Source organism: Suricata suricatta, chromosome 1, assembly GCF_006229205.1.
Source record: "Suricata suricatta isolate VVHF042 chromosome 1, meerkat_22Aug2017_6uvM2_HiC, whole genome shotgun sequence".
Taxonomy (NCBI): domain Eukaryota; kingdom Metazoa; phylum Chordata; class Mammalia; order Carnivora; family Herpestidae; genus Suricata; species Suricata suricatta.
The window spans coordinates 70,704,470-70,724,154 of NC_043700.1; the positions used below are offsets into that span (position 1 = coordinate 70,704,470).

Below are 19,685 nucleotides of genomic sequence, written 5' to 3' on the forward strand. Positions count from 1 at the left end.
ATAAGGAAATACTTTAAAAGTATAGATGTTGGATATACCTTACAAAGATGTATAATTTGGGTTTTTTTAATGTTTTTGGTGATGTTGCTTTTCAAAACATTTTGTCCTAAGTAAGCATCGGTCAATGAAGTTACATTCTGTGTAAATATCAACTGATGGCTTTTTTCCACCTTTATTATACCATTTCCAGACCTCTCTCCTGTTACAGATTTACTTTTTTACTCTCTTCATTGCCCATATTCATTGCTTTATGCCTTATAATGATTACTTTTCAAGATCATCTTATTTACATTGTTCTCTTTACACTTTTATAATAAATATGTGTTTTAAATTCAGTTACTGTTACTTCCATTCGGGTTCTGAAATTTTGATTTTTATTGTCTGTTTTATCTTGAAATATGTTTTCAAAGGAAAATGATGATCATTAAGAGAGATAGGTTAAATATGGTTCTTTAATGTGTGTATTAACATGGCATTTCCCCGTGTTCTTAAACTGGAAAAATGTGACAGATATATCACTCTTAAGGAATATGTATGATGAATATCAATTTTTAAATTACCATATGCTGTTCTTCTGGACAAAATAGTGGCGGGGGTAGTAATCACCTTTCTTGTCTTTTAAAGAGTAAAACAAAGTAGAGCTAGTAGAAGAAATCATAGAACATTTATTTTCTACATACATTTACTATGCCTAATTGATGAAAATTTAGGCTTACGAAAATTTAAGAATTTTTTTTCAATAGTACCAATGCTAATGTTAAGATTTGATAGTTGGACAGGTGATTTTTTTTAAACCTATCTTATTTGCTTTACCTTATAGATGAAAAGAAAATTGGACCATGGTTCTGAGGTCCGCTCTTTTTCTTTGGGAAAGAAACCATGCAAAGTCTCAGAATATACAAGGTAATATTAACCATAATTGATTCTCTCATGATTCTTATGTTTCTTTAAAGAGTTGATGATTCCAGAAGCATTTCTTCCAGAATATTCTCGTAGAATTACAATGTTACTGGTACTGTTGACTCTGTAACACATTTTGAGATCACTAAACATTGAGAAATACTTAGTCTTAAATAAGAAGAAAGACTACCGCTGTAGCTTATATTTTCTTACTAATACTTTGAAATAAGACACAAGCAGAAGTTCTCTTGTAAGCAATATTTTTAAATCAGAATTTTTAAGGAATTCTAAAAAGTAAGTTCTAAAATATGAATATGAGCAAATATATCTTGTTACTATAGCAACAGCTGCTCTAGGGTAGATATTTATATATGCAAAATTGAAGATACGTTTATTAGCAGTGAAATAAACCTCACAGTTATTAACTAAATCTTCCTATGTTAGAAATCCCCCTTTATTTGCTTGGTAGATCTTATGTTTTTTAACACATACATATCCACACCAGTAAATTAGTTTCCATAACAACTAAATACAATTGTAGTCTTGTTTCGTGCACCATTCCATCATTTTTTGGATTTTGCATCAGTATAAAACTTTCCCCACTCTCACGCTAATTAGGCTAACTTAAGCACAATATCTGTTACCCACCCAATTAAAAATGGCTTTGGATGTCATTTGTAACGTGCTATTTTAAAATTTAAATGACAAAAGTATCTTCAGAGCTTTTTTGGTCTTTTCTGCACAATTGTCACTTCTTCAAATCACTGATTGAGAGTTAGCTATAGAAGCCCTAAAAACTTCATGATGGTAACATTTCTTCTTTTTTCCTTAAATATTTTGATTAGAGTTATGTTTATTATATAAGATACAATAAATTTAACATTGCTCAGACTTAAGTTTCTGTGATTGAACAGTGCTAGAGATTGCATCTTTTTTTTTTAAAGAAAGAATTTATATTTTTATTTCATTCAGTTGTGGACAATACTTTTTTTAAATGCTCTTCTGTGAAATTTAGAAATCATAAATAGTTTTATATGCAGAAAATGCAGAGATCGTATAGAGGAGAGAAATAACATTATCTCTTAGTTATTTAAGAAAGGCTTTCTCTGTGATTTCCCATGTTACTTGTTCCCCCCTCAGTTACCCTTTGCCTTTGCACAATTTCACTGTGTTTGGTACTTCCGCCAGAGGGTGTGGGGTGATAGACACATGAAGCTCTTCACTTCAATTTGCTTTTTCCTTCTAGTCTTGATAAACTATTTCTTGGGTGAGAATGTTGAGTTTAATGGTAAAAATGTACTATTTTTAATGTATAGATTCCAGTGAAGCATATCATTTTGGTCTTCTATTAATATGGCTGATACCAAGACACTGATATTAAGTTTTTCAGTTGTGTTTAAGGCAGCTTGTAAACAAATTCTGAATTTTTACTACAGAACACATTTTTTAAAAATTTGTCTTTGTTGCTCACTTTTTATATTGAGAGAGTACCTGCAAATGTGCAAGTTCTGTCTTCAGCCTTTTAACATATAACTTACCAAAGCAAACCAAACCATATCTTGATTTCCATGTCTGTTTTGAGATTTTGTCAGTATATATTTAATGATTTTTAACTTTTTTGCCAGATTTTCTAATAAAAAGAATGAAACTATGACTTTCTGTCTTCCTTATTAGAAAATTTATGATCACATTCTATTTCATTTTGGAGAAGAAAATAGGGCTTACCTTTGAAATTTGATAGATGGCATGGAGCCCCTGGGTGACTCTGTCGGTTCAGCCTCCGACTTCAGCTCAGATCATAATCTCACAGTTTGTGAATTCAAGCCCCACATCCGCACATCAGGTTCTGAGCTGACAGCTCAGAGCCTGGAGCCTGCTTCAGATTCTGTGTCTGCCCCTCCCCTGCTCACGCTCTGTCTGTCTCTCTAGGTCTCTCTTTCTCTCTCTTTCAAAAATAAATAAACATTAAAAACAAAGAAATTTGACAGATGGGAAAATAGATTTAATTGTTGTATGTTATAGATTATCTTGGATGTATAATGTTAAAAAGCTTAAAGCTGGTAGATATGAAGATTTCTTTGTAAAATCTGGTGACTAAAATACACGTTTTAACAAAATAATGGAATACACTGGGTAGAAAAGAATTGAAGGTGTTATTTAATTAGTAATTTATCAGAGCTTAGATATTCAGCTAATAGGCTATAATTTGTTTGTTCTTCAGATGTAAAACACTTTATTATCATAGCTCAATAAACTGAAGATTATGTTACAAATGTAATTGAGTCTTCCTGAACTTTTTATTTGAAATGTCTCCAAAATAGAGATATTCAGTTTTTACCTTGATTAAATAATTTAATTATATATTCAAGTTAGAAAGTAAAGTTTAATATATTAATAACTTTGTTATAACTCTATTTTTTTGCTATTAGGCAATTTTAGGAGAGTTGGACAATTTTAGAGATAAATCATCTCAAGTCTTTGATTTTACTAGTGGCAGAATTAAAGGTTTATTTTCTTTAATGTGTCAGAGTTTAAATGATTGGATAAAAGTGTTCAGATGATCTCATTTTATATAATTTTACATATAATATAGTAAGTTTTCAGTACTTACTGTTTTGAATGAATATATGTCTAATCAGGGCTTGTTCCTGTCAAATGTTATCTAAGCTAAGCTTTACAAATAACAGTGGAAAATTGGAGAGAAAGAGATAAATATTATAAATAATTTAGAAAGCATCTGAGTTGAAACTTAAGGAATAATGTGTATAGTGAAATGTGTAAAATATATGAGCATACTGCTTCTACATAGAAATTTTTTAAAGCATTGGTAAGTTTCACAACTCTTTTTATAAAGGAAATTTAAACTTCTATTTAATTAAGGCACTGAAGACTAGTCATAACAGAGGTAGAACCTGTATCTTCTAAGGAAATATTTTAACATCATTTGTATGTATCAACAAGCTGCAGTTTTGCCATAGAGATTCGTAACTTGGTGCCAGTTAGCATTGCTGGGATATTAGCAGGTGGCTATGTAGGAGGGAGGAAACCTGCTCTAAGAATAGCAGAATAGATTTTGTGTATCCTTGCTCTCTGGCAATAAACAAATACAAATAATAATTCTGTTGATGTTTGAAATATGCTATATCACATGCTTATTTAAATTAGAGCCCATTATTCTTAATAAATACCTATCTTTGTTTCCACTCTTGTATTGTTTTTGTAGTACCACTGGGCTTGTACCATGTTCAGCAACACCAACAACCTTTGGAGACCTGAGAGCAGCCAATGGCCAAGGGCAACAACGACGCAGAATTACATCTGTCCAACCACCTACAGGCCTCCAAGAATGGCTGAAAATGTTTCAGGTGACGTGTCTAAACACAGTACTTGAAATGCTTCACTTAATTGCTGCAAAAAATAAGGGATTATTCAGCCATGAGAAGGAACTGTTACACGCTACACCATGGATGAACCTTGAAAACATTGTTAAGTGAAAGAAGCCAGACACAAAAGGCCACATATTGCATGATTATATTGACATGAAATATCCAGAACAGGCAAATACATAGAGACAGAGGTAGATTAGTGATTGCTGCGTGATTGGTGAGTGGATGTTGGGACTAACTGCTAATAGGTACCGGACTTCTTTCTGGGGTGATGGAAGTGTTCTGGAGTGGATAGTGGTGATGGTTGCACAGCAAGACGGGTGTTCTGAGAACCATTTAAGTGTACATTTTAAATGGTGAATTGGATGTTGTGTGAAGTACATGTCGATAAAAAATGCTATTGAAAATAAGGGAGCTCATTTTAATTTTTAAGAATATTAATCAAGAGAATCTAGTGCTTATTTTGTATTAGTGTGTATTTGGGGTTTTATTGTTGCTTTTTAGATAATAAGACCTTTCGTACTTTTCTTTTATGTTGGTGTTTCTGAATGTACTTGCTTCCCAAAATGTATTGCTTAGAAGTTAAGCATTTAGGAGTAGTGTAGGAACTCCGCTGACTAGTCGCTGGTGGTGATGTGCCCATCACTGTTACCCTAGTGGCCTCCAAGACTTCAATGCAGCTTCTCATCAGTGCCATGCTACTGTGTTCACCTGCTGATTACTGTATTTTATTGGCATTTAAATTCTTTGAAAGTTACCGGGAAGATTGGCTACAACCAAACCTCTGTTAGGAATTTTGTAAATCCTGATAGTGATATTAAATTGATTTATCTCTTCTTCCAGTGAGATAATGCATATATATCAAGCATTTAGCAAAAAGTTGACCTAGATTAAACACTTGCTTATTCTTTATAAATACCAAACAATATAAGTTATGTGAAGTGAAGGTATCTCTAATATTATCCATGACACTAATGGAAAATGAATATATTTCCATACCTCTAGCTGCTTGATTGGTAGTATTTTATGAATGCTTACGGGAATAAGAATGAATAAGGGGAAAAGAAGATACTTTATTTGACTTTATATGATATTTCAGATTTTTACGATATCCATTATATAAATCCTTACATATTAAATTCCTGGACAAAAACTAAATAAATGTCCCAATGTTTTTCTTCTGTAGCTGGAAAACTTACTTGAATCAGTGTTGTTTTTTAATGGATTTTAAAAATTGCTTTCTACCCTTCAGGTGATTTCAGGGAAACAAGGGTAATCTTCTTTTTCAGTTGGTGACTAAAAGGTTAGCGGAGTAGTTCTTGACAGGGGGCAGGTTTTCCCCTCAGTTGAAACATTTTTGGTAGTTACAGCTGGTGGGGTGGAGGGCTGGGCGCCGCTGGCCTCTGGTGAGCAGTGACAGGGTAAAGCAGACCCTCCTATAGCAGAGGATCATCAGGCCCAAAATGTTGCCAGCGCTGGGACTGAGAATGAAAGTTGTGTATCACTCTCATTATAACGTTATAATCCACAACAATCACAGAGCATGTTTTTTCCTCCCTTCATAGTCCTGTGTTGATAAACTTACCTTTCCCAAGGATTAATCCGCCTGCCTCCTCCTCCCAGTTCTTTTACCTTAGGTTCCTGATTTTTTTTAATCAATTTTTTCTTATGCATGCACTCAGAATTTTAACTTTTTTTTTTTTTTTACCATAGCCTTTGATAAGAAATTTATCCCATCAATAAGAGGTGAAAAGAGGACTCACACATTCATACAGTCATAAAGAAATACTTTAAAGGTTCTTATCATCTCTGATAAGCGAAGGAGATGGGAATATGGGTTTGTGTTGTCATGCTTGCACACGCGCATGGTGTGAGCAGCACAGCACTTGAGAATAATGCAGAAGAATTACTTCATAACATTTTTATAAGAAAGCATCAACATGATTGAAAAGTTTACACTGTTAGTAACAGTTTTCTCATCATTTTGGACAGCCTGCAAAATATTTATTTTATATGAAAAGCTTTATTTTTTATCAGAAGGAAGTCAAGTGACTTATTTTGTATGTGATATGGGCCTATTTTTTCCAGTGTTTTAGAGTACCAAAATATTCTTTGCTAGACATTTAGACTTTTCACAATTTTAAGAGTACATTCTCAAATATTGATTTAGAAGGGGGTATTAGTGCTTTTTTTTTTTGATGTTGAAGATTTTTAGGGAGTTCTTTGTATAATGTTTACTTGTTCAGATCACTCATGCTTTTCTTAATGAAATGTCTACATTATCACATATTGTATGTCATCAAGTGTGATATACCATAAGTTATGAGATGCATCCCATCTTCAGAAATGTTATTTGTAAAAAAAAAAGTTTATTAGAATTAATGGCATTCAATAAACTAAAGAATATTAGGCTAGCCTTTGTTCTGTAAAAAATCCCATTTCATATGAGAAGTAGATGCAGTGAAGAAAACTTGTTCTTAGCTAATAGGAATGACAGGTAGAATTATCCCTCCAGGTATAGTATTTTTTTCAGGCAAATATTCTGCAGCAAAGCTCTAACAATGAAAAGTCAACTAGACAGTTGTATCAGGACCTTAATCTTTTGAGTACCATATCTGTCTCTTACACACCCGGGGCCTCATTGTTGTGCATTGCCCTTTATTTTCAGGGCTAGTGCCAAAGGAACTAGAGATGAATCACTTGCCTACAAGCTTACAGGGCTTTCATGGTTACCTTTTAGAGAGATATAATTTCATAGTAAAGTAAGGGAGTCACGAGTTGACCCGTGTGCTATCGTGAAGGGATAATTAGACTGGCATGATTTCTACAGATGTGCTATGGGGGTATTTAATGATGACTTTTCCATTGCATAACAAGCAAAATGGGAGAGCTTGTCCCCTTACTGTTCTGCTATTGCTCCTAAGGCAGTGATACAGCTTTGTTTTGGTCCAGCTCCATCTATTCTGACAAAGTACTCTGTACTCAATTTATAAATTGAATGAGAACAAATGATATACCATTTTGGTTAAAGGGAAATTGAAACAAAATGCCATTGCAAAATTGAAGTGGAAGTTCCAAACAAAACAAAAAACCAGAAATTTTGTACTCTGTAAATTTTTAAGAGCCATTGGTTCTGCTATTTTTTGGCAACCAGATTGATGCTTCAGGTTGTTATTTGGAGGACAGAGGATTGGTCATTTTGTTTGTGCATTGCAGTGTTAACATCTGAGTTTTTTTTACTTGAAAATTTTAGAGCAAGTAAAGGCAACAATAACATTAATATTATCTTATGTTGAAATTTATATTTCAACCTATGACTTAGAAGAAAAAGATCTTAGTACAAATTTTGGCTTTGCCTGTTAATGCTAGGTAATTTTGTTGGTATTATGTAACCACTCTTGCCTATTTTCATCCTCTGTAAAACAGATATAACACTGAAAAGTTGTCAAACAGGAGACAACATGTAAATGTGCTTACAGCTGTATGTGGAAATATAGTGGAGACTCAATATGCTTTTCCTCTCTTGGTCAAGAAATAGCCTTTGTGAGCCTCAGTTTTCTCAGGTGTAAAAAGGGGCTGTTAAAAACAGCTTCATACAAATGTTATTAGCATTACTTTAATCAAAACAAATTTGCATTGAATTAAAATTGTGAATGTACTTTGAGAATACTTAACTCAAAATATTTTTTAAATGATAAAGTAGAAAATACTTATGTGTTTGAAATTAAAAGTGGAGTAAAAATACTCTCTTGAGGATTTAATTAAGTTCCATGGTAACACTTAGAAATTGTACATGTTCTCTATTTTTTTTTAGATCTTTTTTATTTGCTAGTCAACAAAATACTAAAACGGGATAATGCCAAAAGAAAATTAATTCAGTGTTACTTTGCTATTTTATTTAAGGTAGTATGCTTAAGAAACCTTGTGTGAAGAAGAGTTTAAGAAAGTCATGAGAAATCAGTTCTTTACCACATGAAATTCAGGCATGGTACTGCCCAAAGTCACAATACATATGTTAATGTATATATCTGAATGGGAGATAGAGATCATCCAGACCAGTAACCACTACGGTTTGTAAGTCACTTGCATCAATACTGGATGAGTTGTTTATTTAAAACATAAAATGTTCTCAGCGCCACCTTGACTACTGAATCACACTCTTTGATGGTGAGTTGTAGGACTCTGATTCTTAAACTCCTCACCCAGCGTTTGGGAAACACTGGTCTGGACCAAGCCCCTCATTATACAGGTGGGGGTCTCTGAGGTTGATTAAGGACTTTCATATGGTTCCGTGGTGAGTTTAGTGGTGAGACCCAAGCCCCTAATTATAGTTCAGTGCTCCTATATTCTTCTCTACTACCTTCATTCTCTAATTATCTGAAACAAAATACCACTTTCATGGGTAATTTTCAAGTTTGCATTTGCGATTTTGCCCACAAATTAAGTTTTGTTTCTCTTGATCCTCTCCAACTTTGGAGTCTTTTTCCTATCCCCAAAAATATGTTGTCACATAACTTTACCATGAAAGACCAAAGGAAGATGCTTTCATCCGAGACAACTATTTTTTAGAACAGAAATAAAATATTATCAGAATTATCCAGCACTTTTGCAGATGAAGAAACTAAGGCCTGCAGAGGTTAAACTGCAATCTTAACTATTGTCGATATCTCCTCTAAAAGTTGGGTTTCCTGATCCGCAAGTCAGTGCTCTTTCCACTATTCCTCATTAAAGGAATGAAGGTTGTTGTTATTTTGTTTTAATATAGTCATTATTGCTGGTTTTCCAAGTTAATACATACTTCCTTGCTGGTAAATCATGTATACAAAAATTTGGAATCAGTCTTAGAACCAAACTAAACAAGTAAGCCTAGTAATACCATCAAATATAAATACCAGAAACACTCTCTGGAGAGAATTTTGAGATAGTGGTGGTGAGGAATTTCCTCACTCTTTGGAGATTCATTTATTTATTCAACAAATAATTACTGAACACCTTTCTGGTGCTAGGTTCTACTTTGGATTTGGAATATGATAGTGAACAAAACAGACCAAAAACCCTCTTCCACAGAACTTACATTATAGGAGAATGGGGGGGGGGGTGTTGGCACTGGTTTGCAATTTTTAAAAGGTTGCCCAGAGTCGGTCTCAGAAGGAAGTAAGGAAGAAGCCACGTGGATATCAAGGACAAGAGTGTTCCAGGAACAAGTGAAAAGGTTCTGAAGCGAAGCATGCTTGGTTTATCTATGGCTAAAGCAAGTAAACAAGAGGGAAAAGGGTAGGAAATAGAACCTTGTAAGCCAAACCAGACTGGTTTTTACTTTGAAAATTTTTTTGAAAAATGTTTTTAATATTTATTTCTGAGAGAGAGAGAGACATACAGACAGACAGAGCATGAGTGGGGTAGAGGCAGAGAAAGAAGGAGACACAGAATCTAAAGTAGGCTCCAGGCTCTGAGCTGTCAGCACAGAGCCCGATGTGGGGCTCAAACTCATGAACTGAAGTCAGACACTTAACAGACTGTTTTGTGGAGAATAGAACAAGGAGGGCAAAGGTGGAAAGCTGAGAGACTGGGTCAGAGGTTATAGGAATAATCCATGTGAGAGATATCAGTAGCTAGCTAGACCAATGTAGTTAATGGTCAGATTCAGGATATATTTTGAAATAAGGCCTTAAAATTCATTGATGGATCAGAACCATCGGACAGTGGTGAGAGTGGGAGAGTTAGGGATGACTCCAGAGTTTTGGGCCTGAGCAACTAATAGAATAGAGTTACATTTTACTGGAATAGGGAAGATTGTGGACATGCATATTTGAAGAGAAAGATCATGGATATGTTAAGCTTCTATTACATATCTAAGAATACATGTTGAGTAGGCAATTTTATATACTGATCTGGAAGAAATCCAGGCTGGAGAGAGGAAAGCTTTCTGTATGGTTCATACGTTTGTTGAAACCATCTAAGGAAAGTGATTTTACATAATTAGACTATTGAATATATGTGGTAGGTGTAAACAGTCTCATTTACTATCCAGCTTGCAGCCTGCGTTGCTAATCCTTCTCAGTGGTATACTTTTAAATAAAATGTCACAAAGTAACATCTGTTGAATGTACGTATAATTTAAATCCAGATATACATTTAATTTTATTTGACTTGTTAAATGCTGTTTAAAACAAAACCATTGTTTAAAGTCTTAGAAATATTTTACTATGCAGGCATAATTTTTGTCATGGACTTTGTTTAAATATATAGAAATTTCGGACATAGCTTTTAATATTTACTTAAAATCTGAATTCATTATCTATTTTTTATTCTGGCTTTTCTCACTGTACACCCCATCCCCTAATGTGATAAAAGACATTTTCCATCTATTAGCAGTTATATATCATGTATTAATAGTACTTTTCTTCCTTTTCTTAAGAAAACTGTAATAATACATTAATAAAAAAGGCAACATTAAACAAGCATATTTCCTTAAAGTAGAAATATTCATAGTAGCTATTAATGTCATTAATTTATATGAAGTATATGGAGTAGTAATATGTTGAAAGATTTGTCACCCTGTTACTGTAGATTACATAGGATACCTTTATTTTTATATCAAAATTTAACCATAAACACTGCCAAAAAGTGCTTCTAAGGCAAACATTCATATATGCAAAGGTGTTTAAAAAAGTTTACATTAAAACTATTGTGCTATCAAGTCACTTAAAGCTGCATTTTAATAAAGTCAGCATAAGTTATCCATCACCCAAATTGGACATGTCCTTATATTTGTGTCCATAAATGGAGAGGAACAACTATTTATGAAAACACATCTTCAGTTCTATGAGAAATATAAATCAGTAACTTAGACTTTATAGTATTGACACTAAATGATCAAAGATGAGTGGAGATGATCAGTGTAAGTTTTCTTAAAGAGGTAAGTTTAGAACCAGGATTTGAACCTGTGTGAGAAAAACTGAACAAAACAGTCGAACTTCAAATTCAAAGTAACTGCTTTTAATTGGTGCAAATACATATATTTGAGTATTTTTATTTCTATGCATTTTATGCATAATTCTATGCATAATTAAAAAGGGTACAAGGTGGGTACTCAAGGAGAATATTCGAGGGATGCATATATGTAGAAATAAAAGGATATAATTTATTAGAGTCTATGTTTCCTCATATTTGGTGGTAAAATGGAAATGTTTCCCAGAGTTTTTATGATTAAGTAAGATAATGTTTGTGTTAAGTACTATGGAAATACTACTGAAATGTTTGATACTATTAACATAATCTATACTTTATGATAGGAATTTTGTCTACAATGAAATTCATTATAGATTCTAAAGGGGTAAAAAAATTTTTAAATACAGTACTTTAAAAAGTATTCTAAGTAAGGCTTCCTGTGTCCTCAGTAGATCTGTTTTCAATTATTATCTATTTCACATATCACAAAATCCAGGTTTCTAGTTTGAGCAAGAAATGGAATGCCAAATTAGACATAATAATTCACAAAGGTACTTAAATCTGCATGGTCAAGAATGTTCTTTCACTTAAGAATCACAAAGTTATTTGCATGTTTTACATGATTATTTTGAGGGGAAATTCTAACACTTTAAGTTATTCACATGGCTTTTTAATGTTTCCTTTTAAGAATCATGGCTTTTCTGTGCAGATGTTCCTTACAGGCAAAAATAATTTTTAACAAACCCCTACTATAAAGTAGCTCCTCTTTTTTAAAGTATAATGATGCGTTTTTGTTTTTCCATAATGTTGTACTTTGTTTCTGACCCTTTTTGTTCACATTCCAATTTTACTACTGAGTCAGTTACTATTTTATATTTTTGCTGTTTTTTATCTGAAATTTTTTCCACATAACAAATCAAAGCTCTTTTATTTTGTGGAAGACACTTGTCAAATGTGCAGTATATCCAACTATTAATTTTTCTCTAAATGATGCTGACAGTCTCCTCTCAGATGGGTTCCTTATTAACACTATCAACTTTTATGGTGCCCACCAGAAAGAATATAGAGAAAATACCCCTTTTACTTAGTAGCCCAAGTTGATGTTTCCAAATAAAACTCTGATTTCTCAATCAGTATCTTGATGGTAGATAAACATATAACATTTATAATAATATAGTGCAAAAATATTTGTCAAAATCATGACTTTTTCTTAAGCTTTTATAAAATAAAGGTAGGTAGTAAATTTGATTAGAATAATTGAATATCACTTCAGTGACTCCTGAAGAACTTTTCACTGTAAGCAACCACTTTTTATGTTATGTGTAAATGTGAATTTTTCTATATAAGTTTATAATTGAGACATCTATTAAAATAATAAAAATTTTGTACTTCCTTTTTGATAGAGCTGGAGTGGACCAGAGAAATTGCTTGCTTTAGATGAACTGATTGATAGTTGTGAACCAACCCAAGTAAAACATATGATGCAAGTGATAGAACCCCAGTTTCAACGAGACTTCATTTCCTTGCTCCCTAAAGAGGTAAGGATTATCAAGTATATTCTTCTGGGTGCTATTTGAAAATATAACTCCATAGCGACCACCTTTAAACATGGTCATGCTAATTATGGCATTCAGTACCGTAGGTTTAATACTCTTAATTAGTGTTAAAGAGAGCTGTAAATGATAAGCTGCCATGACTTAATAATATCATTTTCAGATTCAAGTATATTTCTGGACTAAGTGACTTCTTTCCACCACTGCAGTAAGTCATATGAGAGTAAGCTATTGAGTTTCATTGATTTGATTATTCCTTTATCACAGTGTTTTCCCAGGTTATTTGAAGCCCAACTTTTAGTTTTCTTGGTACATTTATTATATATAGTAGTAGGTTTTTTAATAAATTCTGATTTTATTAAAACAGCATTTTTTAATTTTGTTGTTTATCCAAAGTCCCTCTGAGACTAATCGTTTTATGATTCGATTGAATTATAATTCTCTGTTAACTCACATTGTGTAATTGTTTTAAAATAATGTGGAATTTCACATGTATATCTTTTTCTATTAAGCATTTTTCTTCTTGCCCCCATCTTTCTCTCTCACACACACACATACACTCACAGATTTCCTGCATCGAATACATCCTTTTAATATTTCGTTGGAATTACTTATGCCTAGTTTTTATATCTTTATGTGAACTGACAGTATTCTTTATCATAGATTGATTATGATCACATGGGCATTCTCGGCTGCCTAAATGAAGCATAGCTTAGATGTAGTTCTTTTATTGATGTTATAGGCTTCACAGTTTCATTTCTGTCAGCAAACAAATAATATGACATTAAATAATCAATGTCACCATGGTTTATATTTTCACAAATTATTTATGTGCCACTAATTATATGTCAGCTAGGAAAACAATATATAAAAGACTAATATACTATTGCAAATGATCTTAAAACTTTAAATATGAAGAGGAAAGGAGTCAAATTTTTGGATAACCATTCTAAATATCCTAAGGGCATTAGACATAGTCTCAGTAATAATTTCACATTGGATATGAATAAAACAGTTTTATCATATTTAATGTATGAAAGAAAGCATTACTCTAGGAGAAAGCAAAGTGGAAATAGTATCTTTTCCTGAACTGTTTCTTCTTTGGAATAATTTTTTTTTAATGGCAAAAAAAAAAAAAAAAAGATAGCATTGTCCCAGAAAAAAATTATTTATTCTTGCTGGCTCATTCTAAAGCTGAACCTTTTGAATAGAATTGGCTTATGAAATGATATAAGCTCTCTTTGCTTCCAGAAGGACATTCATAATGGGTAGCTTTTTTATAAGTATTTGACTGAAAGTTAAGTTAGTCACCTCTCATACATTCTTCCTGGTTTCCCTAGATATCCTCCTTATTTTAGAAAGTAGTATTTTTGTTAAAATATAGACTTTTTCTTAGTCTAGTTTGTCCTCTTATCTCTAAGAATGGTGACTGTTTTATTTTGCTTTGTTTGTATTTCCATAATAACTTTTGAACATGAAAAATATGATTTAAATCAGAAGAATAAGAATATGAAAATATTTTAAGAGTCTAAGAATTAAGCACAATTATCGATAACCAGTATAAATGCAATAAAGATTTTCTTGGATTAAGTGTTCTTTTAAAGATTGCCTGAGGCAAAGAAGTAGGGAGGCCACAGAAGGGAACAAGAGCCCTGGCTTAGCATATCTTCTGTGTTTTGCCTCTTTTTCAACTACTAGGAAACATTTCATGTTTTGAAAAAATGCTTTATATTTGGAGAAAGAATGGTATAGATCTAAGTCCCTAAGGAAACTATTGTCTTATTGGATACTAAGTATTATTATTATTTGAAACATCATTACTTTTATGTCAGGAAATGGACTTGTAATAATTTTCTTATAATACCTTTCAACAGATCTGAAAGCTCTTTACCAATACTTACTTTTTTATCTCAAAAACCTTGATAAAAATCTCACTAGTCTCATGTGGGAGGCTTGTGATATACTTACTGCATTATCCTTATTTTTGTAAGTAAATGCCAAGAAAAGCATAGAGATACAGTAGGTAACCTAGAACAAAACCTAAATTCTTAAATTTTTAAAAAGTTTATTATTTATTTTGAGAGAGAAAGAGCAAGCAGGCAGAGAAGGGGCAGAGGGAAGAAGAGAGAAAGAATCCCAAGCAGACTCTGTACTATCAGCGCAGAGCTCCATGCAGGGCTCAAACCCATGAACCGTGAGATCATGACTATAGCTAAAATCAAGAGTCAGATCCTTAACCGACTGAGCCACTCAGGTGTTTCCCCCCCCCAAACCTGAATTCTTAACATAGGATCAGCCAACATTTTCTTTATTCTTTTTTTACCCCCCTCTTTCACTGGTTCAATCCATGGAAATACAGCAATTTTCCAGGAAAGTAGTAACTACCTCTTATGTATAACATGGTGGTCTCTTATATAGGTTAAAGAGAAAAACAAAGAATAGCAACTCTCACTGAAATGACAAGTTTAATCAAGGAAAAGGTAATTATCTGAAATAGATTTTCAATTTAAGAGCTTCTGCCTATTCCTTAGGAGGAATGACTAATCTAGATTTTAGCTTTAAGACAAGTGAATAGAGAGGAGCACCTGAGTAGCTCACTCAGCTAAGCGTCCAACTCTTAGTTTTGCTTCAGGTTATGATCTCACGGTTTGTGAGTTCGAGCTTCCTGTTGGGCTCTACACTGACCGTGCAGAACCTGCTTGGGATTCTTTCTCTCTGCCCCACCCCCACCCCCACTTTCTCTCTCAAAATAAATAAGCATTAAAAAAAAAAAAAAAGACAAATGGATAGAAAATCGCATTAGCCAGACCATTTTACTTGGCTACAACAAACCTATACCCCCTGCTATGGTGTATTATGGAGATGTCTTTCAGGACAATGCCCACTTTCTGCCTCTTATATAGGACCCCTGTATGACTAAACTTTGCTTCCTTTGAGCAACTGGTATACTTTGCCATACTACACACCAAGAATTGTTTAACTGATTGTTTCTTTTTCACTTGGCAGTTTAATTTAAAAATCATGTAAGATACTAGTGCCAGTGTATTTGTGTTCTACTTTTTCCCTGGTTTCAACTTAACTTCTTTTATGATTTGTGTTTTTACTGGTTCTGATTTTCTTTTTCATATTTTTTATTTTGTTATGTGTATTTGCTGCAATAGCTAAATGTTTTTAATAGAACTGACTAGATTTAAAAAGAATAAATTGACATTCACAGTTGAGTTAGGGTCTTTATTATTTTAAAGGAAAAATGTACAGTTACCTCTGGAGTTAGTACTTCAATTTTCCTTAGCACCTAAGTGTTTCTTTACTCTTTAATGCATTTCTCTTTACTGTATGCAGACGCTGGAGTAGGTGATCTCATAATCACCAGTAATGAAGGAAATTATAGATGATTTGGGATATACCTTTGAAATCTAAGGTGCTCTGGATTTGTTTTCTAGCCTTTAAGATCCCTTGACTCTTTCTGTAAATTACCTGATTGCTACTTCATCTGGATGACTAAAACAAAGAATACACCTTTACAGATGGCCATTTTAAATATGTTGGCCATTAATTAGCATCTCTTTTCCACAAATATAACTTTGTGCATGATCATTTCTATTTTAAATATAAATTTCACATAGAAGAAGAATATGGTTTTATCACATTTCTGTTACACTGGCACTAAACAACTTGCTCAGGCTTAATTTCAAAATTAAATGACTTACAGAGTATCCATTATAAAAGTATAGTGTTGATATCTATATATCTGTGTTTGAGTATTTGTATATGTGTATGTATGTATATGTATATATATGTAGATTATTGGATATAGTTATGCCTTTTTATTTAAAATTATTCAGTTTCTAAATATGGTACTAAATGGGCTTCTCTGATAGACCAAAAATAATTATTCCACAAAAAGGTTTTCTTTGTCATTTATCAATAATAGTATTAAATTGAATACTGACTAGCTGGAGTACTTTTTATATGAAATGTACTCAATAAATACGTGATTAATGATGAGCTCTCTCTATATAGTGTTCTTGGGTAAGCATAATTAATATCATGTAATTACTGGGTAGCACCAGAAAATAATTCAAGTTGTGCTTTACTCCCTATATGGCCTTTGGCCCTTTAAATGATAGTTTGTTTTAATTCTTGTATTTAATTTCTGTGAACACTAAACTTTATTGCTTTGTTTAGATCATTTTGGTTCTAATATCGTAATTTAAATTTTTATGTGATTAGTGAGGCTAATTGGATAAGCATACTCAGAAGTTACAGTTCCCCTCTTTCTTCTTCCCTTATTTACTTGAATTGACTGTACATGCTTGAAAAATTGATAGTTTGCAACTATTGGAAACAAAATTTTAAAATCAGTGATATACCAAAGAGCTACTTCAAATATGCAAATATATCTGGCCCGTCAAGAAAATCCCCACAGCAGTGTAAAGTAATTAGAACTTAATTACTTTTATATGTCTGTGGAGCAGTTTAGTAATTGTACCCTCTTGTCATTTACATTGAAGGGTTTAAATGTTTGCAAAGTTCGTCATTGTGATAATAAACACTTGGATGTGATAAGGAACTATTAATCTCATCTGTCAGAAGTGATCTGAAGTCATACCACACAGAATATCTAGAAATCTCATTTCTTTTTTACTTAATGTTCGTTTATTTTTTTATATGTAGAGAGAGGAAGTGCGAGTGGGGCAGGGGCAGGGAGGGTAGGGTGGGACAGAGGATCTGAAGTGGGCTCTGTACTGACAGCAGTGAGCCCAGTGCGGGGCTCGAACTCATAAACCACAAGATCATGACCTGAGCTGAAGGTGGATGTTCAACAGACTGAGCCACCCAGATACCCCTAGAAATCTCATTCCTTAATTTAAGTCATATCTTCAGTGAATTTACATGGCAATAGGGAGAGAAAAGTACAAAATCTGAATGACTAATGAAGTATACATGTATACATTCAGACGTAAATGGTAGAATTCTTGAGTTGAGGCTCATGGAGTAAAGGTGAGAACAGAGAAGCTTAGATATTCTTTGCAGAGGTGATGTTAGTCAAGTGACGTTTATAAAAAGCAATAGAGTGAATTTTTTAAGCCTGGTATATGTTTAAGATTAACTCTTAGAAAATCAATTTCAAAAATTAGAGTGTAGAATTATATGACATTTATCTAAAAGTGCTTCATGCTATAGAAAATAATTCACTTATTATTTTTGTACATATATTTTAAAATATGGATGTACTATGCTTTTGCTTTTCCTAGCTGGCACTTTATGTGCTTTCATTCCTGGAACCCAAAGACCTGCTACAAGCAGCTCAGACTTGTCGCTACTGGAGAATCTTGGCTGAAGACAACCTTCTCTGGAGAGAGAAATGCAAAGAAGAGGGTAAGGTTCAAAATCACAAAGAGAAAATCTTTAGACTTCGAAAAAGCAAAGTGACTCTGAAAACAAATAGCAAAATAAAAATTGGAGGATTTATATGTGCACATATAATTGAAAAAAAAAACTTTGGTTGCCTATCAAAGAATTAGCCTTCATTTACATTCACCTACTTGTGTAAAATCCACAGGTTATTCCACACTTTCAAATGAGCCAGATCTTGCAGCTAATCCCTTTAATGAGCAATAGTAACTAATAGCAAACAGATCTGATTTGCTTCCCAGTCCAAAACAATCAAGATGAGGATGATTTAAAGAAAACCTAAAAAAACCCAAACCAAAACAAAACAAAACACAGACCCATAGATACCGAGAGCAGATTGGTAGTTGCCCACAGGGAGGGGGTCTGGGGAGGGGGCAAGATAAGGGATTTAGAACTACAAACTTCCAGTTACAAAACAAGTAAGTCATGGGGATGTAATGTAAGCATGGGCAATAGAGTCAATAATATTGTAGTAACTTTGTAAGTTCACAGAGGATAACTAGATTTATTGCTGTGACCATTTCGCAATATATATAATTATCAAATCAGTATGCTGTACACCTGATACTAATATTGTATGTCAGTTATACCTCAGTTTAAAAGGACAAACCAAAGACCTAATTATGAATGTTTGCTTAAAATAAGATAGAGATTAATTTCTACCAACAGTTTCCTGGATGAGAAAGATGTCCTTCTCTCAAATACGTACAACTAAAGATAAAGCTATAATTGCAACTGTCCTTGGGAGAGCAGTTCACTGGAATTCACACTAATATATGACTACTCAGTCATATGAATGAATGAATGAATTAATTAATTAATTAAGGAAACCCCAAAATTATGTTAATAAGAGTCAAATATTCTATCATCTATTCTTTTCTTTCACAAATATTTATTGAACACCTACAGATTCTTAAATATTGGGGATATAGTACTGAACTCCCATTTTCTTTCCATCATGGAGCTTATGTTCTTGAAAACTAAAAAAAACCAACAAAACAAAAAAAAGAACAAAGAAAAAGAAAGAAATCTCCTTTCTTATAGAGGAGAAGATATTATCTATATTAAATAACAAAAGGATGGGGCGCCTGGGTGGCCCAGTCGGTTAAGCCTCCGACTTCGGCTCAGGTCAGATCTCATGTTTGTGGGTTCGAGCCCCGCATCAGGCTCTGTGCTGACAGCTAGCTCAGAGCCTGGAGCCTGCTTCCGGTTCTGTGTTTCCTTCTCTCTCTGCCCCTCCGCCTCTCATGCTCTGTCTCTCTTTGTATCAAAATAAATAAAACATTAAAAAAAGAGTTTAAAAAAATAAATAAATAACCAAAGGACTTTTTTTTCCAGTAGGCATCTAGAAAAATTATATTTTTGGAAAAATGTAAAAATATGATTTGCCTCTGATAAGCAACAAGTTTTAGAAGAATCATAGAGCATGAGACAGTTACTCTGGAGGTTCTCTTCCCCTTCATGGAGATCACCGTTG

The 19,685-nt window shown here is 33.1% G+C and overlaps 1 protein-coding gene across 6 annotated transcripts in view; it reads left to right on the plus strand.

Moving 5' to 3' along the window:
- The window catches only part of FBXW7 (F-box and WD repeat domain containing 7), a 220,530-nt gene that overhangs the window by 190,095 nt on the left and 10,750 nt on the right, over positions 1-19,685 (plus strand). For 4 of the 6 annotated variants that reach the window (XM_029940109.1, XM_029940101.1, XM_029940116.1 and 1 more), the window contains 4 exons: positions 821-903; positions 4,124-4,265; positions 12,641-12,775; positions 18,049-18,172. In XM_029940109.1, coding sequence (XP_029795969.1) covers positions 821-903; positions 4,124-4,265; positions 12,641-12,775; positions 18,049-18,172 — 484 coding nt within the window. Of the gene's footprint in view, positions 1-820; positions 904-4,123; positions 4,266-12,640; positions 12,776-18,048; positions 18,173-19,685 lie in introns of those variants that run through there. The other 2 variants (XM_029940135.1, XM_029940145.1) reach the window with 2 other exon arrangements.